The sequence below is a fragment of the Marmota flaviventris genome, chromosome 12 (genome assembly GCF_047511675.1).
Source record: "Marmota flaviventris isolate mMarFla1 chromosome 12, mMarFla1.hap1, whole genome shotgun sequence".
NCBI classification, from domain to species: Eukaryota; Metazoa; Chordata; class Mammalia; order Rodentia; family Sciuridae; genus Marmota; species Marmota flaviventris.
Genome location: NC_092509.1, coordinates 51,567,466 through 51,584,551, shown reverse-complemented (window position 1 = coordinate 51,584,551; position 17,086 = coordinate 51,567,466). Strand labels below are relative to the sequence as shown.

General features: G+C 34.3%; 1 protein-coding gene and 1 non-coding gene across 2 annotated transcripts in view; both read right to left on the bottom strand.

Moving 5' to 3' along the window:
• Window positions 1-4,150: 4,150 nt before the first annotated feature.
• Window positions 4,151-17,086, bottom strand: part of Exo1 (exonuclease 1) — a 30,035-nt gene continuing 17,099 nt past the window's right edge. The window contains exons 10-14 of the mRNA XM_027928633.2: window positions 14,065-14,311; window positions 11,038-11,605; window positions 8,275-8,376; window positions 6,991-7,184; window positions 4,151-4,415 (exon numbers count right to left, since the gene is read on the bottom strand). Coding sequence (XP_027784434.2) covers window positions 4,280-4,415; window positions 6,991-7,184; window positions 8,275-8,376; window positions 11,038-11,605; window positions 14,065-14,311 — 1,247 coding nt within the window. The 3' untranslated portion in view covers window positions 4,151-4,279. The remainder of the gene's footprint in view (window positions 4,416-6,990; window positions 7,185-8,274; window positions 8,377-11,037; window positions 11,606-14,064; window positions 14,312-17,086) is intronic.
• Window positions 12,878-13,008, bottom strand: LOC114087235 (small nucleolar RNA SNORA36 family). The gene has a single exon (XR_003581772.1). It is a non-coding gene; the product is annotated as a small nucleolar RNA SNORA36 family (small nucleolar RNA).

Genomic DNA, 17,086 nt, shown 5'->3' with positions numbered 1-17,086 from the left:
TATAATACATACATGGAATGTGTATACATCAATCATATTGTCTATTCTATTCTGCTACCCTACCTATCCTCCCTACTCCTCCCCTCCTCTCCCATCCTTTCTCTCTATCCAATCTAATGTGACACACTTTTTTTTTCTCATTACAACATCATATATGTATTCTGTATAACAATGAGGTTCTCCTTCCATCTTCCGTGCAACTCCCCTTCTCCCTCTTTTTCCCTCCCACCTCTCTTCCCTATTTAATGGTAATCTTCTTCTCATGCTCTTCCTCCTATCCCATTTTGAGTCACCCCCCTTATATCAGAGAAGACATTCGGCATTTGTTTTTTAGGGATTGGCTAATTTCACTTAACATAATCTGCTCTAATGCCATCCATTTACCTGCAAATGCCATGATCTTGTTATTTTTTAGTGCTGAGTAACATTCCATTGTGTATAAATGCCACATTTTTAATCCATTCAGCTATTGAAGACATCTAGGTTGGTTCCACATTCTAGCTATTGTGAATTGTGCTGCTATAAACATTGATGTGGCTGTGTCCCTGTAGTATGCTCTTTTTAGGTCTTTTGGGTATAGTCCGAGAAGGGGGATTTTGACTTTTAAGTCTTATTATTTAAGAAATATATTTTGTGGGAGGCATGGTGGCACATGTCTTTAATTCCAGCAGCTGGGGAGGCTGAGGCAGAAAGATTGCAAGTTCGAAGCCAGCCTCAGCAATTTAGCAAGGTGCTAAGCCATCAGTGAGGCTCTGTCTCTAAATAAAATACAAAACAGGGCTGGGGATGTGACTCAGTGGTCCAGTGCCCCTGAGTTCAAGCCGTGGTACCAATATATATATATATATAAACATATAAAATAACTGCCATAGGAAATAATTCTTCTGATGAATTCAGGCGAAGTAAATAGAAAATCCTCTGGAAAGGAGTTACCATACTAGATGCTACTAAAAACATTCCTGATTCATGAAAGGAGGCCAAAACATTTATTTACATCAATGGCAGTTTGGAGGAAGTTGATTCCAACCCTCATAGATGTCCTTGAGTGGTTCAGGACTTCAGTAGAGGAAGTAACTACAGATGTGATGGACATAGCAAGAGAACTAGAATTGGAAGTGGAGTTTTTAGATGTTACTCAATTGCTGCAATCTCAGGATAAAATCTGAATGAATGAGGAACTGCTTCCTATGAATGAGGGTGAATAAGTTTCTTGGGATGGAATCTATCCCTGGTGAAGATGCTGTGCACATTGTTAAAATGACAACAAATAATTTAGAATATTACAAAAACTTAATTGATAAAGCAGAGGCAGGATTTGAGAGACTTAATTACAATTTTGAAAGAAGTTCTACTGTGTAGGTAAAGTGCCATTAAATAGCACTGCATGCTACAGAAAAATCTTTCATGAAAGGAAGAGTCAATCAAGGCACCAAATCACGGGTATTTTATCTTAAGAAATTTCCACAGCCACCCCAGCCTTCAGCAACCAACACCCTAATCAGTCAGCAGCCATCAATATGAGGCAAGCCCTTATGTGGCAAAAATTATAACTTGCTGAAGGCTCAGATAAATATTGGATTCTTTTAGCAATATTTTTACAGTTCATATATTCATTTTTCAGACATGCTCTTGCAAGATTATAGTAGCATAAACATAAATTTTACATACACTGGGAAGCCAACAATTTTATGACTTGTTTTGTTGCAATATTTGCTTTATCCAAGTGGTCTGGAAGGGAACTCAGTATCTCCAGTGTATGCCTGAATCCCATACTCAACCTCTTTTACTCCACATTATACACAAGACAGTGTCAAAACAACGCTATCAGACTACCAACTAAACCATTTTTTTTTCTTTTTTGCATTTGCTTTTATCTACTATACTGCCTCCCTTGTAACTCTTAGTTTGATTGCAGGTTACTATACTTAATGCTCACCACTTATTTTTTTTATTAGTACTGGGTATTGAACCTAGGGGTGTTCTACCACTGAACTACATTCCCCAGCTCCCAACCCTTCACTTTGACAGTCTTGCTAAATTGCCAAGGCTGGCCTCTAACTTAGCATCTTTGCCTCAGCCTCTCAAGTAGCTGGGATTACAGGTACCTGCCACCACACGAGTTTCATCACCAGTCTTTATATTATTATATCTCGTTATTTTGGTTTTCTGGCACATTCCTGAGGAAGAGCTTAAGGGGAATATTTCCCCAATTTTCTATGTTGGGTGAGTTGCTTCTGCCCTTTACACTTGAAAGTCTATTGTGTTGAATAGAATAACAGCTTGGGTTGGGCGCTTACTCAGTGGTTGGGTGCTTACTCAGTGGTTGGGTGCTAGTCTAATGTGCGTGAGACGCTGGGTTCCATCTGAGGCTCCACAAACAACTCAGCTTGTTTTCCCCAAGACTATCTCCCCCCCCCCCCCCCGAATAGGTTTTATTAAGATATCATTGGCATGCAATAAACAATTCAGGTTTCGATTTAATGCATACACCCATGAAGGCATTAGTACAGTTTGGATCTTGAATGTCCCTCAAAGGTTCATGTGTTAAAGGCTGGGTCCTCACAGTGGTGTTCTTGAGAGACTGTAAAGTCTAATAAGACGTCCTCATGTCCTTCAAGGGAATTATGGGACCCAGGTCTCTTCCTCACTCTTTTGCTTCTTGGCTATGAGGTGAGTGGTTTTTCTCCCTCTTGTGCTCCCACCACAATATGCCATCTTGTCAGTTTCAGAAAGTGGAGCCAAAACAAACCTTTTGTCTTTATAAGTTGATTTGCTCATCTATTTATTTTAGTAAAAGAAAGCTGACTAATAACAACAATCAAGGGAGTGAACATATCCATCACCTCCCAGTTTCTTTGTGCCTGGCTATGGTCCTTCCCTTACCCCCAACCCTTCATACCCAGATAACCACTGATATGCTTTCTGTTTCTAATTATGTTTATGTTTTCTAAACCTTTTTCATAAGTGGAATCCAGTAGGTACTCCTTTTTTTCCACCTAGCATAATTCTTTTTTAAAAAAAATATTTATTTTTTAGTTATAGGTGGAAATAATCTTTATATTTATGTGGTGCTGAGGATCGAACCCAGTGCCGCATGGATGCTAGGCAAGCACTCTACCGCTGAGCCACAACCTCAGTCCTATAATTCTCTTGTTGGCCTTTGGCACCCCCCCCAAAAAAAAATAATTTCTTTGTAAATCATTTACCTCTACCCCCCAATCCAGTTTCCATACCTGATGTCTCTTCTTCCATTCTGTTAACCCTTGTGGATTTATAGTATATTATTCATTTTCTACCATTTAAGTTATCATTATGAATGAGATGTTTGTAGAAAATGTTTGATTCACATTCTTAATTTGTTCTACAACAGGAAACATTCACAGGGCATTAAAATATTTTGCTCTTGGGATTAGGTCTTTTCCAGACTGGGTCTCTTTAATATTATTTTTTATTTAAAAATTAAAATACTCTCGGTCCCTCTCTTTTATGCTCTATATCAAAAATACTTTAGTGATGTCTCTACTTCCTGTCATTGCAGATCTTCACTTGTGTGGGTTATTCTTTTTCTAGGCATCTGCCTATTTCTTTGTAGAGTGTACCTTTCACAGATCTGCAGCTTTAGTATCTTATGTAGCATTTCAGGAACTAATTTTATTTATTTCAGGAACTAATTTTAAATAAGTGTTTAAGGGTGTTTTTTAGTCCACACTTGAAAAAAAAGACTGAAGCTATTTTTAAGTTTAAGAATATTAACAATGTAAGTAGTTTCTTTTACCTGAGGCTGAAAATAATTTTCTTCCACTGTCAACCCATAACTCAACCAAATTTCAGGGATAATAGAGCACCCTTCCAACTACCCCTCCCATCCGAGTAGCTTTATTTACAATTCAATGCTGAGGATAGACAAGAAAGGCAAGTGGAAATATTTAAAGGCTTAAGAAAGTGATTTCTTCTATAACAAAAAGATTATATAGAATTGTGGCTTTCCATTTACTATCTTATATTGGACATTATAAAAGTCTGTAGATTTTTAGAAACTACAGTGGATTTGCCCAGTTAACATAAAAGCTTCAAAAAAAACTGTCAAAGACTAAATTACTCTTCTATTTAGCTTCTTATGAAAATATAAAAAGCTAAGCAATAGAAACAATTACGTAGTTAATATACAAAATGTATTGTATTTAAAAAGGGGCATTTAAGAACCAATCTTTCAGGCTGGTAACTCCCTCATCTTCAAATAGGGAGCTCAAATTGATCAGATTATCCCAGTAGTCTGAATTTACTGAAATATTGCTCTCTGAACATGTGAACATTCAGCTTTGTTGTATATATCATCTTCTGTTTCTGGAGTTAGTTGGATATTATCTCTGACTGGAGACAGGGGCTTCTTACAAGAAGGAAGCTTTTCAGAATCTCTGCAAAATACAATAAAATAAATTAGATATTTTTATGGTCATGATTATTAGACAATAAAATACTTGGAAAAAATAGAGGTTTATGGAAAGGATAAAACCCTTTAATGGATAATCTCTCACTCATTGTGGATCACATTCAGATTCTCCTCTAAGTATTTTCAATAAATTTCGAGTTTTTCTTCTTAAAGTCCCTTCCTGCCTTTCAATGTAGGCGCTAGGCCATTATTAGATATATAGTAGCTAAGGCAGAAAGATTCCAATAGAGAAATTTTAATTCATTTCTCTGTAGGACTCTTCTCAAGTCGGGCTAAGAATCAATATAGGTGAAGCATAACAAATGATTAAACCCAATTTTTTTATCCCCTTTCTTGCTTTTAATGAAAGACAGCTATATGTCCTTACAAATTAATCTTATTATGAAGATTACATATTTCTGTTTCCTGTTAACAAAATTAAACACCAGTAAGTCTTATTTTCTAAAGGCATGTAATACTGTTGTACCCTTCATTTCTCTCCAACAGCAGTTCTCCAAATATGTTCCATGGGCCATGGAGATTCGAGACACTTTCCCGGAGTTTGTAAGATTGAAATTATTTTATAATAATTTTTAGACCTTATCTGTTTTTCCACTGTGCTGACATTTGTACTAATGCTAAAGCGGAATTGGGTAAAATGGCCAGCAACTTGGCATGAATCAAAGCAGTGACATGAAATTTCTTAAGTAATGCTAGTGCTCTTGTATTTTCCATTATTGTGCACTTGCAGCTAAAACAAACAAACAAACAAAAAAACCCAGAAAAAGTTTCAAGAATATACTTGATGAAGCAGTAAAAATCACTAATTTTTAAAAATCTCAATCCTTTGGTATACTTAATATTTTGTGACAAAATAGAAAGCATGTGTAAATCAATCACTGGTACCAAAAACCAACAAAAACGCCCAACAATTTTTAGGTATTTGGCAAAGGAACAAAGAGAGCATCGTCATGAAGGAAATAAGTAACAATACTCATTGCCCAGATAAATTTCAAACTTTTAAGTAAAAATTAAAATTCTGAAAAACTTGTGTCCTCTGCTGGAAAGCTTCCAAATGTTTAAGACTGCTAATTGTGATTTTGTTCCTTATATTATAAAATGAAATTAGTCAGTATTTGTAAGAAAAATACAATTCAATGAACCAGTATTTCCCAAACAATCAATGGATATTGAACTCACAGTCTGTTGCAAGTAACCTTAAAAAAACTACTATTTATTGAAATTTGGTGGAATGGCAAAGAAAGAAGCTTACAATTATCTAATAAATACTTTCCCGGGACTGGGGTTCTGGCTCAGTGGTGGAGTGCTCACCTAGCATGTGTGAGGCACTGGGTTCAATCCTCAGCCCACATAAAAAAAATGAATAAAATAAAAATTTATCATGTCCATCTACAACAACAACAACAACTTAACAACAAAAATCTTTTAAAAAGTAAAATAAAATAAACACTTTCCAAATGCAAATATGTGTTGGGTTATATTTTTTCATATACTTTTCAACCAAAACATCATACACAAAAACATCTGCAAATGTAAAACAATGCCACTCTTGGGCTGGGGTTGTGGCTCACTAGTAGTGCGCTCGTCTAGCATGTGCGAGGCACATGGGTTCAATCAACAGCACCACATAAAAACAAATAAATAAAATACAGGTATTGTGTCCAACTACAACTAAAAAAAAAAAAAATTACATATTTTTTTAAAAAAACAATGCCACTCTTTGTTTTGGAAAATATAGCATTTTTTTTTTTCATAAAAAAACACGGCATGTTCACATGGCTTATTATTGTTATTTAAAAATTGAGTATTTTGTTAAATGTCTTCCTCATTTCTGGAATAGTTAAGTGCTCCTGTATAAAGGTTTCCTGAAAATAAAGTTTGAGAATTGTTGCTGAGTCTAATATTAGACATACATATACACAAAATAAGAAACAATTGTCTAATACTTGAAAAGTATTTCTACTCATACCAGTTCATCTGACTGTGACAATACTTCTATCAGGTAAAGTTTAATTCTATCATCCCCATGTTTGCTCCCCCGCTACACATATTTATTAAGCTTATCACACATTTGCTTTATTGAGAAAGTATAAGAAAATAATTATAAATTAATGCTGTGTTGTGGCTTTATTCTGAAGTCTCACTGAAGGAAGAATATGTAGCAATTTTAAAGATCATTTATTTTAAAACAATGCTTACCACGTACATTAGAAATCTGGCAAATTCATCAAGTAAACTCTGTGATTCTCCCCATTTTAGATATGATAATTTAGGGAAGTATAACACAGCACTCTTACCCTCTCTCTAAAAGTTTCTTCTCATTAAAATTCTAAGAAATAAGAAGGAAAGAAGGCTGAGACATTTAAGGCCTGGGAAAGTAATAGGTGAAACAGAGACTCCAGAAGCCACACTGAAAACTGATGGTGTGAGAAACAGAAATTGATTCACATGAAACTAGAGAGAGTTGGGAGACAGGGATTGGAATTGTGGAAAACAACAATAGCTCATCTTATTTCAGAACAAGGAACAAGACAACTCACTTTTTAAATCCAAAATTTTTCCAGAGCTCACTTATTTTTATCTGTAATCCTGGCTTGTTCTCAGCATTATGATGATTTCTCTTTTGGATGCTTGATGACTTCTTGCTTAGTCCACTGACTCTAGCAGGTACTAGAGGTTTGATCTTTGTTGTGGAAAGTGAGTCCACAGAACTGGATTTATACAGCCCAGGAACCTAAAGATTAAATGCTCATGTTATCATTACTCTATTAGGCAACTACCTTTAATTAATTTAAAAGTATTGTTTATTCATCAGTACCAAAAAATAATGCATAAACAAAGTATAAAAATGTGTTATTTACAAATGACTACTATAGAGATAATCATAATATTTTAATGGGTAATACCTGCACCTAGCATAAAATTTAAGAGTCATAAATGAACGGAGAGGAATGTGTCTCATTTATTTCTACTTTACCTCTCGAGAGGCAATTGCTGTTACCAGTTTTCTGTGCATCCATTAAATTATTTGCATACATGAGCATGCACACAAAACTGACAGCAGACTACACAATAATTACTTTGCTTTGATTCCACTTAATGAATGATATATTTTAGAGATTTTTCTTTTTCACATGTAGAACTGACTTTTATTTTGAATAAGTTGCCTGTTCTTCCATTGCACAAATGTGGCATTATGTACTTAAATTTCTATCAACATTTTTATTTCCATTGAAGAGTTAATTTTCATTCTGTGGACAATATGGAGCCATTGATGTTTTATTGTTGATTCTCAGTATAATTAAGAGATATATAAAATAGAAGGTACATAATCTGGCAAAGAGTGTATAAAGAATGGAAAAGTTACAAAAAAAAAAAAAAACTGGCTTATCCTGGGTCCACAGATTTTAGAAGTATTTTGTAATACATGTCAAAGCATTAAAACATGCATGCATTGGGACCAATAATACCACTCCATGGAATTTATCCCTACAGATAATCAGGGTATGTACTCAACTATTTACCCAAAAGATCTTGGTTGTAATATTGTTTAACTATAGCAAAAAAATTTTAAGGGTAAATGACTACAAAAGGATTATATAATAGTACTTGGAAAAAGATCTTACTACCTGTAAAAGAAGTTTCAACTTAACACCTTAAATACCTATCTTTAAGCACAGATACTATTCTAGAAAGTAAGAAAGTCGACTTTTTAAAATAAATCACAATTTAAGTATTTTAATTTATAAGTTTTGCTTATATTTTTCATTTTCTTGTTGGAAGCATGTATAGTTTCTGAAATTAAAAATAAATAAATATTTTACCTTGTTCCTTAGAAGTGTGTCTTTCTTTGAGAAACGAGATAAACACTGCTTATAGTTCTGATTACCTTGATTATCAAGTGACTTCATATTACAATCAGATTCCTATATCCCCAGATCAGAAAGAAAATAAATTAGATTTTTACTAGTGGTATTTTCATGACAACTAACCAATACTCAACAGGAAGAAAAATAAGATGAGAAAATCAGTAATAATTTCACAGAAAAAGACTAAAAACATGGCATGGAATTAATAAAACAAAATAAATTTAATATGGAAAGGATGAGAGTTGCCAGTTTCATTGAAGAAACTAGGCAATGTTTCACCTAGAGAAGTAAATTGTAAAAAACATATATTTAAAATTTTGAAGGCTTTTCCTTTTCTGAAACATTTGAGCAGCTTGTCAAAATGCTGACTCAGATAAAACTAGAATCTTTTACTATAATACTATAGCTTTACCCATACTAGACTAATGGTTTTCATAAATTATTAGCTATAAAAAGCTGAACCAATGTAGCTCCACATCTCTTCTTTAAATTGTAACATGTTCAACACTATAAAATAAAAAAGGATGAGTAAATACTCAAAAAGCTTTATTTCTTCCTTTTTCAAGATTTAAAAAAAAAAATACTGGAACTCTATGCTGTATTATATACTCAAACAACCACCACAATCATAGTGAATAAGACTCCACTGACTTGTACCTTACAGAAACTCTAATATTTCTTCCTCATAGCTAACAGTAGCGGTGACTCTGGGCCAAATCATTTCTTTCTTATTTTTGTGACTGGGGATTGAACCCAAGGGTACTTTACACTGAACTACATCCCCATTTTTTTAATTTTTATTTCTACTTATTGAGACAAGGTCTTGCTAAGTTGCTGAAGCTGGCCTCAAATTTGTGATCCTTCTGCCTTAGCCTCCCAAGCACTGGGATTATAGGCACGTGCCACTGTGCCCAGTTGGGCTAAACCATTTCTTACAATAAAGATCCTGAGAAAGATCCTAAGATTACATTGAACTTTCAGCCTGAAGACTTCCATTTCTCACAGTCATATGATCAAACTGACACATATTTTTTGTTTTTCCTGAGACAGGCTGTCACTATGTTGCCCATGATAGCCTTGAACTTGTGATCCTCTTTCCTCAGTCTCCCAAATAGCTGAGGTTATACACATATGCCTATAATTAACAATCTATCCTAAGAGGAATTTATTATATCTGGCAGCAAAAGAGACGACTCAATGAGTTATTCTTGGTTTGTTTACTTTTGGAGGATAAAGGTTCATATTTCTATAACAGGTCAATATAAAAAATGGTTAGCTCAGACAAGTGTGCAGAGTTCTGTCTGTGAGCTGATAAAGACGGCTACTCAGTAAGACATGGGTAAAACTTTATAAAGTGAAACAAAGATGCACACCATAAAAAGAAATAGAATGCCCCAAAGGTGCTCAGCAGACTTGCTCTCCCTGACAGTAATGTTTTATTAAAAACGTTCAAGTGATAGCAATTGTGGTGGTACTCAAAACACACCAAGAGGAAAAGTAGTATGCGTGAAAAATGAGAAAGATGGCACTAAAATGGAGACACACATTAAAAGAAACAGTCTTCTAGACTAGTAAGGACAGTACTCAATATGAAAAAAGTAAAACAGAGAAAAGAATATTGAAGTCTCAAAGACAGTCAAGGGTTTGGCTTAAAAAATGCTACAGATGAAAGACTGATGATTCAATTATATAAATTTTTGATTTCAGCTTTCTTCAAATGAAAACAATTTATTTCCACTTTTTAACTTGGTATTTTCCTTCAACTAGAACCCAATATAACTCAAGTTTCCTTTGAGAATTTAAATATTTTCTTTTTAAAGAACATAAGCTGTACTGATTTATTAGATGTCATTCGACACTCAGGATTATCAGACATCAAATTGTCAAATATTACTGTGTTTGTAATTGTTCTTACAATGTGGTAATTATTTGAGTAAAAATAAAACAGAATGTTATGTTGGTAAATTTGAGATAATGCCACCAGATCATTTTAAACTATGTCACTTGGATTTTATGAGCAGTACTTATTAGGAGATTTTAGTCAAATCAAAGTCAGAAATAAAAAAATCAAAATCAGAATAAAAGATATTTTATACAGGAGAAAAAAGTGGTTAGGATGCTTTATAAAATCACTGATATTACTATTTTATTTTATTATAAAGTAAAGTTTAGGAAATAAAAATAAACGAAAGTATATATTTTCTGAAGTACTAAAACTTAACAGACAACTTCACATTAATAGGGTCATTTCTTTATAAGGTCTCAAATATTATCTGAATTTAAGCTTATATTAATTTAAGTAGCAAATTTATAATAAATTTTTATTCTATAGATTATTCTGCTTAGGTGGTTTTTGTTTGTTTGTTTTTTGGGGATTGAACTCAGGGGCACTCAACCACTGAGCCACGTCTCAGACTCCTGAGGGGCTGGAATTACAGGTGTGTGCCACTGTGCCTAGGGCCTCTGCCTAGGTGTTAACCGTGCCAAAACTTGAACACACAGTGGTGTAGAGTTGGTTTAAATGTACAGGAGTTGGAAAAAAGAAAGATACAGAGAGAAGTTCTTCAAATCAATGAAATGTTAACTTTCTAGACAGAATGAAAAATTAAGATAACCAATAATTAAATAATGTAGGCACATTTCCCTCAATCATATGATTAACACCTTTTTCTTTCTTACACATAAATTTAAAAACAGGGGTCTCATGATATGACTTACCTCTGAATCAGAATCCTTACTGGAAGGCTGAGAAAGTTTTGAAGTATTTAAACTGTTTGATGATAACTCTTCACTTTCCTGAGACTGTGAAGACCGCTCCACGTCATGTAAGGGTGGAGACTCACCACCAGACTCATCACTCTTTGACTGAGGTGTCTGGGGCACTGCATTGTTCTCAGGCATAGCAGCGAGGGAATCACTCATTCTGCGCAACTGCTGCAACGCTGTGCCTGGGGTGGGGCTTGGAGTTCTGGAAAAACCCCCAAGACTTCCAGACCAACTAAAACAACTTCTTAGAGTTCCCAGAGTTGGTGGTGAAACAGTCCTTGTGAATTTGCTGGTTCTAAGAGACTGGGACTCTTCATCAGCAAATACAGTCACATCCTTTGGAACCTGATCACTTGAATTATGTGCTATGTTTGTATCGACCAGCTTCCTGCCTTCTAGGTCTCGACAATCTGACTCACTGAGATTGGTCACTTTATCTGTGACAGAAGCTTCATCTAGAGGCTGGCTGTTCTCTTTCTTTGATATGCAATCCACAGAATCCAGAGGACTGCAAAAAAACCTAACAAAAACCCAGGAAGAATAGATTATTAAGTATTTTAGAGTTTTCTCACAAAGATAACAAGATTCAATATTTTATAAGTAAAGGCAATATAGAGCTGGAATTTCAATCAAAGCTTAATTTTTATTATGCCAACATTCACATTTAGAATTTATTTATACAATCAATTTTTAAACAGGCCTTCCTAAAAACAATTCTCTTTATATATGTATTTGAAATTTCTAGACCTAATATTTAATCTAGACCTAATCATTACATAAGTGTTCTCTCCCCTAACCTATCTATTTATTTATTGCACTGCTGGGAAAGGAACCGAGGGCCTAGCCCAAGCTAGGCAAGGTGACACCACTGAGCTGACTCCTCAGCCCTGCTTTAACTCTTTTAACTCCCAAAGAGAAAGCGAGCTGTTTGAGAGTAGGTATTGTCTATGTGTTTGCATCTTCATTGTACCTAAGAGAATAGCTAACACATGGTTGGCAGTCATACACATGAATAATACAAAGGACAATTTTCAACTCTTACCTCATATTTTATAGGAAAGAAAATAAATTAGCCATCTACCTATCATCTTTTACTCCTAGCATCAAATCACCTGGGAACTTGAAGTAGTATTCTAATCTACCAGCTTGTTTTATACCCTATCAACTTCTGCTATTTTAAATATAAAAACTTTCAAATTAATCACTAAATCTGTTATTACTACAGCAATATTAGTTGTTCAGTGGAGCAGCTTTAAAAAATGCTTCAAAAAACTCCAATAAGGGGTAGAGACATAGTTCAGCGGTAGAATGCTTAACAAAGACCAAACACACACACACACACACACACACAAAAAAAAAAAAAAACTTTAAAAATAAAATAAAAAATAAAGAAAGGGGGGAAAGAAGAAGAAGGGAGGAAGGAAAAGAGGAAGAGAAAAAAGAGGGAGAGGAAGAAGAGAGGGAAAGAGGAGGAGAAAGAACCTTTTAAAAAAGAGAATCTACCTCCTTTAGTAAGCATTGGTTGAAATCTAAGATAATGAACTAAATATAAGATAATGAGCTAAATAAACTTCTATTTTTTTTATAAATTTCCCAGTCTATAGTATTCAGTTACAGCAACAGAATATGGACTAATACAGTACAACCATCTAAAGTCAATAAAATGTTATTTATTGTGTGTTTACCATAAGGTCCTGTCTTAGGCAATTTACTTAAAATAACTCATTTAATTAATTGTCTCAACAACACTGGGGTTGTTACAACTGTGTTAAAAATTTTTTTAATTTTTTATTTTTGTAGGCTGGGAGGTAAATGAATAGAATAACACTTTCTATCCAATAGTCTCTCCTGGCCTATTTCAATGTACCAAAGTTTAATTAACAGAACAGGGAAGTTGCCTGAACTGAACTCAACACTTTGGAAAGCTCTATTTCTTACAAAAGAAAAGTAAAACACCCAGAAGTAAACTTGCCCAAGTCAAACATCTCATGAACATGACAAGACTCAAATCCAAGAGGTCTGATGCAGGGGTTTAAATTCCTAACCCCCAAATTGTAATACTTTTCAAAATCTCATCATCCTTTACAGGGACTATGGGAACAGCCCAGCAGATCTTTGTGTTCCACATTTGGTCCTCTCAAACTTGTTTTCTCTGGGTGTTCACAGTGGTCTATCTAAAATGAGAATCAAATCACAACCCTCTCCTGATAAGAAACACTCTAAATGTTTCCAATCACCTCTAAAGAAGACTAAAGGTTTTAGCTTGACATACAAGCCTTTCATGAGCTGGTACCCACCTACTACTGCTGCCTCTTCACCTCCCTCTTCCAAACTTTCTTTCTGGTAGTAATAACAGCAACTATCCACAGTAAGTTAGTTGTGCCATGCCCCATGCTGCTTCCCATCCCCAAACCTCTGCTCAAGCTGTTTGGCTCTACTGGGAAGGTGTTTGGCTGCAGTCTTTGTCAGCTTCACCCTACCAGCAAATCCAACACTGATGCTTTCTAAACACTGCCCCTTTGATGCTCTCAGAACACTTTATATGTGTTTTAATGACCACACTGCCATGATAAATGAAAAATTTTGTTTATGTACTTATTTTTCCACCTGGACCACAAATGTCTCAAAAACAAAAAGTATGTCTATCTCATTTTTGGAATCACAACACACAGCATGGTATTGGATTCGCAGTTAATATTCAACTCTACAGTTATCTATATCTTAATATACTTCCAAAAAGACTCACAAAATTGCATAAAGCCCTTCGAAAAAATCAAAGTACCATTTATACTGAATACATATCACTTTCACACTATCAGAGTCCTAAAATCCTAAGCTGAAGCCTCATGTGTTGGTAGACATACTAAGGCAGGTCCTACGCCTCACTGGCTCTAAAGCCAATGTTAACTCAAGACAAAATAAATATGAACCCATTACATAATATATCAGATAAACAACATTCTGAAGATATATCTTTACCTGCTTCTGGTCCCTGGAACCACAACTGCCCCACTTTCTTTGTTTTTTCTCTGTAAAAATGTTGCAAATTTATTTCTTGTCTGAGGTGGTGTGCTTAAAGTTTTTGTTTGAATAGTTCCATCTTCCAGGGCAGGCACAAACATTTCAGAAGATTTCAATGATTCATTATTTTCACAGCTATTTTTCTTGATCTTCTTTGTAAATGAGAGAGAATACTGATTCAATAGATCATCTTCTGACAGCTCTTCTAAATAAAAACAAAAGAATCTGTAAGTCCTAGAGATTTGGCTTTGACTTCATGGTCTGTATCCACTGTCCTAACAGTGAAGTCTTACTTTTTAAAAATTATGCTTCACAAAAGGAAACAGGAGAATGACTCAAAAACAATTACCTGAGCTGTGTTTTACAATTTCTAAATTGGTTAAGATTCAATGTCAATGATTTGTATGATTTAATATGAAAGTACCCTACTCAAAATTTCAGGACACATTTCTATATGGTTATATGCTTATTATAATAAAGGCCTAATTTTGTATGTAAATAAAATGAAAGGCAATTCACAGATAAATATATAAATAATAAGTTATTTTTAAGTGTTCCAATAAAACCAGCAGCTATTTATCCATACCATTTATGTTTTATAGTTTTTAAAGTATATGTGGCTCACACATTGTCAAAAGTGATTTTTGCTTTAAACATCTGATTGTTATTACTTAGATAAGAGGCCCAAGAAGACTCCTGTCTATCAAGTGCATTCTGTGGTACTGTAATAAGTTGCAAGACTGAATGATTCTAATACATTTAATAAGTCTGAATAAGCTTAATAGATTAAAGCCTGAGAATTAGGATATAGAAATAGCACTAAGGTACTACTGAAATTTCAAAAGTTATAGATCAGTAAACTTTATGTTGATCCCTGGCTAAGTTTGCTCATTATGTGGGGGATTATAAGTCCTTCAGAAAAAGAAAAATCAAGTATTCTAGGATACCTAGCAAGGCTTCTTCAAGAAGAAACAGCAGTTTGATCTGTTGACTAAACTCATTTTCTTGTTATGATGAGTCTGGTAGTCTAGTTGTTTAGGGGAATTCCAGAAGGTGTGCATATCTTGAATTCAGCAAGATACCTCAGTATCTCTCATACTATCCTAGGGGACAATGTAGAGCAGTACCTGTTATGTATTAGTTATGTGGATCTGCAGCAAGTTCTACAGCCAAAGAGACTACTGTCAATGCTTGGTCTGAAAAGAAGCTGGTCTCATACGCTCTAGATTCCTGTACTTTTTCCAATTCTGGTAGACATTATATAAACAAGTTTTAACACAAACTTTAAAACATAGGAGGCCATATATATTTTATAATTTTCAAATGACCCATACACTAGATGGTAACACAAAGATTAAAAACTAACATGAATTGAAATTTCCACAACAAGGGTAATGTAACCCACACTTGAGTTTAAAATATAACTGTACTTGGTTCAATAGCAACTCAAGGAACTCAATTATAAACTTGGTAAATGCCAGGAAAATGTCAAGAATACTAATAAAAACTAATGCAATCTCAGTTTGCATATGAAAGCACAGTCTCTGGATGAAAGACTGAAGGAATGCTACAACTATAAGTAGACTGAATCTCAAGAATTGTACTCACTGTAGCAGTTATACAATTATTAAAAAACTATATTTCATCTAAAACACCTTCTTGATAAAGAACTTTTAGCTTAGGAAATTTATAAAAGTCATAACTGTTATCAATAGTATCTATAGGACTGTCATAAAAATAGGGATTAAACTTATTCCAGTATTTGTGGGTATGTGTGCCTGTGCACACCTAGGAGACAAAATCCATCGATAAATGGTAGTTATAAAGAAGCAGACTTAGTGCAACATAAAGAATTCACTGATAATGAGCCATTTACAGAAAATAAATAGCCTATCTGTATTGTATTGAAAAAAAAGGGGGAAAAAAGTATGGTTTATTTGCTGTTTCACACGTATTTTTATGCTATAACATATATCATAATTCCCATTTCATATGAATAAAAAAAGGTTCAGAAATATCATGAAAAAGACTTAGCTTCATAAGAAATCAAAATGTCTTGGCCAAATGCATATAATCTATACCGAGCTTAAAAATAAGTATGTACTAAAATTTTGCAAAGGTCATTGTTTTGTTTTTGTTGTTAGTCTTCCATTCATCAATGTAGCTGAGAGAAGGAAGTAAGAGAGAAAAAAGAGATTATAATTATTTTTCCCGCTTTTGTGGTGAAAAAAACTTCTGTGTTTCTCAATACCTAGTACTCTACTTTTAGTGCTTCCCTCCTGCCATCCTGATACTGGGGTTTGAACCCTGGGGCCTGGTATATGCTAGGCAAACCTCTACCACTGAGACACATCCCCAGTCCTTCTTATTTGAAACAGGATCTTGCTAAATTGCCTTGAACTCAAGATCATTTTGCCTCAGCTTCCAGAGTAACTGGAGTTAGGCATGCCCTACCATGCCTGGCTCCCTCTTAGTACTTCTGTTCAACATCTTACTGGAGGTTCTAATATTCCAGAAAATATTGGGGCTGGGGTTGTGGCTCAGCGGTAGAGCGCTTGCCTCGAATGTGCAAGGCCCTGGGTTCGATCCTCAACACCACATAAAAATAAATAAAAGTCACTGTGTACAACTACAAAAAATAAAAAATAAAAATAAAAAATTTAAAAAAGGCACCTAAACTGCAAAAGGAAAAGCAAGACTGTCTTTATTCATAAGTGACATGACCATCTATGTAGAAATCCTAGAGTTTATAAGAAATACTAGAACTAATAGGCAATTTTAGCAAAGTTGGAAAACAGCAGATTAACATAAAAATCAACTATATTTCTATATACTAGCAATGAACTGGAAATTGAAATAAAAATACGATTAAAGCATTATTATGATTAATCATTTAATTAAGGATAATTAAAGATTATCCTTATAATCTGAAATATAAGGATAAATTTGACAATAGATGTGTAAGATCTCTATATTATAA